At 54.5% G+C, this 5,420-nt stretch overlaps 2 protein-coding genes across 2 annotated transcripts; one reads left to right on the top strand and one right to left on the bottom strand.

The window, feature by feature from the left end:
- Positions 1-565: 565 nt before the first annotated feature.
- A1O3_06123 (uncharacterized protein) lies at positions 566-1,261 on the top strand (the record flags this gene model as incomplete). The annotated part of the gene is made up of 2 exons (XM_007736243.1): positions 566-712; positions 872-1,261. The coding sequence occupies 2 exons, from the start codon at positions 566-568 to the stop codon at positions 1,259-1,261; spliced, it is 537 nt and encodes a 178-aa protein (XP_007734433.1).
- A 2,458-nt stretch (positions 1,262-3,719) lies between these two features.
- Positions 3,720-5,420, bottom strand: A1O3_06122 (uncharacterized protein; the record flags this gene model as incomplete). The annotated part of the gene is made up of 2 exons (XM_007736242.1): positions 3,720-4,841; positions 4,980-5,420. The coding sequence occupies 2 exons, from the start codon at positions 5,418-5,420 to the stop codon at positions 3,720-3,722; spliced, it is 1,563 nt and encodes a 520-aa protein (XP_007734432.1).

Below are 5,420 nucleotides of genomic sequence, written 5' to 3'. Positions count from 1 at the left end.
CAGGACTTCTACGTGCTCGAGTATGCACACTGTGTCGAAGGACCCCAGCCTCTCCCCGGTCTGGTGCGGGTGCAAGACTGGACACTGCACCTCCTCGGTGCGATCACGTCCTGTCGGCCTGGCGCGGTGGTGGAGAGTGGCAGCGCGAAGGGCACGAACACGGGTCTCTGGTTTAAGCATGTCGAGATCTTGAAGGTCAGGCTCCCCGACGACCCGGGTCGCCGGGTCGCACGGTGCTGGCCGCGAAGGTGGACAAGGCCGACGGTACGTACCTCCTGGATAGAGGCTTCACTTTCGTTCAAGGCATTCCCTCGGTCGACCTTCCAGTATTGACACAACGGCGGAAATAGGAAGAGTTTCATTTTCTACGAGGAGCCGACACGGGTTTTCTGTCTCGTCTACGGTCTGCTCGCCGTGGCCTTAGCCCACGACGCGTTCAGGCGGCGGTTCGAGTCGGGACGGATGTGTTCAGCTTGACGGCGCCTCCCCATCGAAAAGTGCTTTGCTTGCGGTTCAAGCCGCGCTCCTATGCACGCCCTTTTTCAGAGACGTTGAATGACCCGATATGGGCTACCATATGTCTGACTGCAAGGCCTTCGCCTACCACAAGTACCGTGACCGCGACGAACACGTGCACCTCTGTCGCTTGGTGGAAATGGAACAGCAAGCGAACTGTACGACTTGCGTCGTGGTTCAGGGCGGAACATCCACAGTGAGTGCCCGGCGACTCTTGGCTCTCGAGGACGATCTCCTTCTGACCATGTAGGAGAACTCATCCCCGAGGAGGCAGAGAAGGTGATGGGCCACCACGGCGACAAGTATCCACGATCGATCGCGCTTCAAGTCGATTTACTTTGGCACACCGTCCCAGGACCACCTTGTCCGCGCCATCGCGCACATGGCCCTGACCTGGGACACGCGGGCACCGACGGAGTTGACGCCTGAGCAGAAGCAAGAGGTGCCCAATCACCCAAAGATAGCCCGACTTCGCCAACGGCGTGACCGGCATCAACGATATCTTTGCAGCCTCGGCTTCCACCCTCTGCATACCGCCGCTGGCAATGCATGCTATTCCCGGTATGAAGATTTGGACCGCAAGCTCAACAGCGTCACGACCACACTCACGACCACACTCAAGAAGCAACGTCTCGAGAAGAGATTCGCCGCTTTCACGACACCATCGACGACCGTTGGACGTGCGGCCCCTTGCTCAAGCACACGTCCCATGCGATGCAGTTCGAGTCGCCCGAGCAAGCGTTAGTGGCCCAATTGATCTCCTTGTCGCTCGGTGCCTCGAGGACAGTCAGCCTCTGGGTGGCAAAATCGCTTTCATTGAGACCTTCGTGGACTCTGCCGCCAGAAGGAGCATCAGCGGTGTCCCGACAAGTATGACTGCCAGGTAGTCCCCGTGGACCGGGAGGCAGTGACACTTCTGGACCGCGCAGAGACAGCGGGATCGGCAGACCTGCAACCTCTGAGCAGCATTTCTGACCGACCGCAAGAAGCGTCTGCGAACCACGGAGTGAGCACGGCACCCCAGATCTTTCAGGACCAATGCTGCCTCCTGCGCGGGAAGGGGTGAAAGAGTTGGGGTGCCGTGCTCACTCCATGGCTCGAAGTCTGCACTGAAGCAAGACCTCGAAAGCTACGACAAGGCAGGTTGTTTGCGCAGCCTTTTCCGTGTCATGTGGCAGGGTGAGCGAAATGGATGAAGAATAAGAACCACTGCGCCACGGTGCACGGTATCTTCCATTGAATCCCGTCCTGCCAGAAGAGTTCAATGAAGTAACTCCTAACGAGATCGGACGGTATTAAAAGTAACCTCTAAGCCGAGACCGAACGGCACCACGCAACTCTCTTGGCCTGGGTCTGGAGAGGTTGAAACATTCTTCAACGATTACTATGCGCAAAATCCTCGTGGCACTGGCGACAAAGATATGAGAATAAGGCAATGGGGGAATTTGAAGGCAGACTAGCAGATGCCGACGGTCGAGCTCTGTCTCCTCGTGTAGGTCGGTCATCCCGCTCATGATGTTGTCAGCTCACAAATAAGGACGAACACAGAGTTGATTTTTTCCATCGCAGCTTTGGCAACCAGAAAGATGTCGGTGGCGCATACAGCCATGATCGGCTCCATTCTGTCTAACATCCTTCTCGTCCTAAGTCTGTGTTACCTTGCGGCAATTTGGCAGGGCGATATGGAGGACTTTCGAAGGGCTGCCCCGAGAACTATTGTTGACCAACTCTCGCCTTGTGCTGATCGCTCTTGGGAGTCTGGTGACCGTGGCATCGCTGGTCGCGTACAATTGCGGTAGGTGAATTTCTCTTCAATCCTCGTGAATCTCACGCCGGAGTTGCAGACAGCAATGTCAATCTCCTTAATTTACCCGGGTGGCGGCGGTGACGCTGCTGATTTGTACCTATGCTACCGGTGGTACTTCTAGCATACATTCGGGAGATGCCTCCAACATCTCATTTCCTCTCGTGTCATCCTCCGTCGGTGTGGCATCTGCAATGGCAGTACCCAAGCAAGTGCACTTGAATATGTCCCGCTTGCTTGCAGAGAAATATCGCATCCGAGGGAGACAACAATCACCCAAGCTTGATCCATCTCTCGCTTTGACGATCGGGCTGTTTTCGGCGGCTCTGACCATATGGCTGACCACAGTAGTCCTACGTTCCATGCACACGATGACGGATAACGGTAGGCTGTCTGCCCCTTTTCCTGATCACGCACCACTGAGGCGGTTCTTGACCGGCTTGAGGTTTAAGGTCACTTACAGCTTTGGGACATGTGGTCATACTCCCGACGGCGACAACGACAACGACAACGACGGTCGAAAGCATTGTCGAAAGCATTGTCGCCATCTTGCCCGCCTGTCGCATGTCGGCGGGAAATAGACTGGAGTATTCAGGCCACCATCAGTCCAGTCTTGGCAACATGCTTTTCGTGAGGCCATCCATCATCTACGTCGGATGGGCCATGGGAAAAGATTTGACGCTGCACTTTGGAACCGAATCCCTGAGGCTGAACTTTGGGTTCCAAGTTGCTCTGATATTTTGGGACAGTCCTGGTCGTCACGAATGTCTTCCAAGGCCTGAGCCCCCCGGCCGCTGGTTCAACTATAAATTCGCCCCTGGTTCTAGTTTCGACCTGGTACCGTCGTAAGTAGAAGGCGGTCAGGTACTAGGTTCGGTTAAGATGACTTCTCTGGGTCGATAATTTTGAGGTCCGCTGCTTTGAGGTCCGCTGCTTTGAGTTCCCCGGCACTCTCATTAGGTACCTAAACACCACGTACGAGGAGTGAGGCCGCCATCACCCTCGTCCCAATCCGGGTGAGCCCTCCCCGGTAGCACTCTTGACTCACCTGGGCAAGTACCGGCGGTCAAGTGCGTGCTGGAGCTAGTTCTCGGCTAATAGGGAGGGACTAGACGGCAATTGTAGGACCCCTAGCGTACGATTGCAATTGTAGAACCCTCCTGTGCGAGCCATTGTACTCATATCTGTCGACTTCCCGCCAAAGAGAAAGCGTGGCTGCACCCAACTTGGATTCTGTTGTTCCCGTCCAATTCGAGGACATAATTCACATCATGATGGCGCACGAGCCTGGCTTCTCTATCCGTATGCGAGACATGCACCCAAGTCTCGACGTGGAGGTGGAGAAGGGCCCTACTGTGCGATGGAATCTTCAAGAAGGCGACAGCGATTGTAGGAACCCCTACTGTGCGATGGAATCTTCAAGAAGGCTACGGAGCTCTTGTTGGTACCTTCCCTCATCTACCAGTTTGGTTTCCACAATTCGCTCGACATCCTCTCGCCACAAGGTCGCTAACGGCTTCAGATCAGCCACGAAATCTTTGCCGGCAGCGAATTTGGGAAGAAGGTGATCCTCGAGGATGAAGGGCCAGGCATTCAACGATCGTAGACAGGCCCAAAACCACACTCCTTTCAACAACCAAGAGTCTCTCATTGTCTTCGTGACCGGAATATCATGTTGAAGCCGGAAATGGCTAGCCTCTTCGTCCATGACTCGTAACTCCTCGTCCATGGCTCGCAAGAAAAGCTGTCGCACCTCGTCGAATGGATCGTAGCGTTCGTCGATGATATTATCAATACTGCAGTTCGTAATCCAGTACGGGACGGACAGCATTTCTGCTGGGAGGGCGCAGATCCACTCTAGATCGATCAAGCAAGTGACATTCCAGTCGTCGTCGACGAAGATATTACTTTGATGGAAGTCGGTCAGCTGGAGGAGGAAAGGACCGTTTCGTCGACGGGACGTTATGAAATGGTGCGAGACAGCTCGGAGCATCGTCCGGATTGCAATCCGTTCATGGGCATCGTCCTTGTTCCGAACAGCATGAGGGTTAGAAAGCAAGTAGTGGTCATGGAGCGTGAGCATATCCGAAACAAAGCTGTCCGTGGTCCGATATGTCTCGTGAGGTTGGATTGTTCGCCGAGTGCCGCTGTGCTCGAAAATCATCGGGGTACACATGAGAGGCCGGTTGGTCAGTGTGATGGTCGAATCGCTCGGATTGAATCGGAAGGAACCAATGCATGGTTGTGGGAGGCGTGCCAGAGAAAGCATAATGCGCGACATGCCTTGGAAGAGGCGGACCCTGCGCTGATCATCTTTCGTGTACTGGGCCCACGTGATGGAAAGCATCTCCCCGGTCTCGGGACCGATATATTCAAGGAGCATATACGCTGTATCGACGGCCGGGGCCGATCTGTCACGGGCGTAGTTGGAGAGAAGAGGAAGGCCTATGATGCGGTGTATCCATCGCCGGAAATTTCGATAAATCCGCGCATAAAAGGGTGCTTGGTCAAGGTGGGTAAACTGTTACATTACGGGTGAGAATCTGGGTAGACTGTCACAATACGGAGTGAGAACAAGGAAGGAAGATAGGGAAGGAATGGGCGGTAAAGGAGGGATGAAGGGAAGGCTGGCAAGGGAGGGATGACTTGGATAACAAACCTGACTACCATCGACGAAATCAAAGGCATAGAGACGCGGGATTCGAATATCGGGACAGTGCTCTTGTATCCATACATAGGCGGCGACTTCGCACCGGACCTTTTCGTCAATGGTGCCAGCATACTGGATTTCAGCGAGCTTGTGAGGCATCGGGCAACGGAAGACGAGGTTGGTCGAGCGTCCAGCAACGGTGATGTGGACAAGAACACAAATATTGAAGGCGCCTTGGATCCAGGACTCGGGTGGGAGAACTATACAACCGTCATGCTCGCGCAAGTGAAGATTGTGTCGAACCAAGGCCGCAATTGACTCTTTTTGGGTCCAAAGGAGATGCCGGAAGCTCTCAGTGGCATGTTCATGTCGGATGAAAACAACCAGGTTACTTTCATCCTGTCCCGCCGACTTGATCGAGATTTGTCGACCATGGTACAGAAGCGCCAT

The sequence above is a fragment of the Capronia epimyces genome (assembly GCF_000585565.1).
Source record: "Capronia epimyces CBS 606.96 chromosome Unknown aczIQ-supercont1.5, whole genome shotgun sequence".
Lineage (NCBI taxonomy): Eukaryota > Fungi > Ascomycota > Eurotiomycetes > Chaetothyriales > Herpotrichiellaceae > Capronia > Capronia epimyces.
This window is presented reverse-complemented; position numbering and strand designations above follow the sequence as displayed.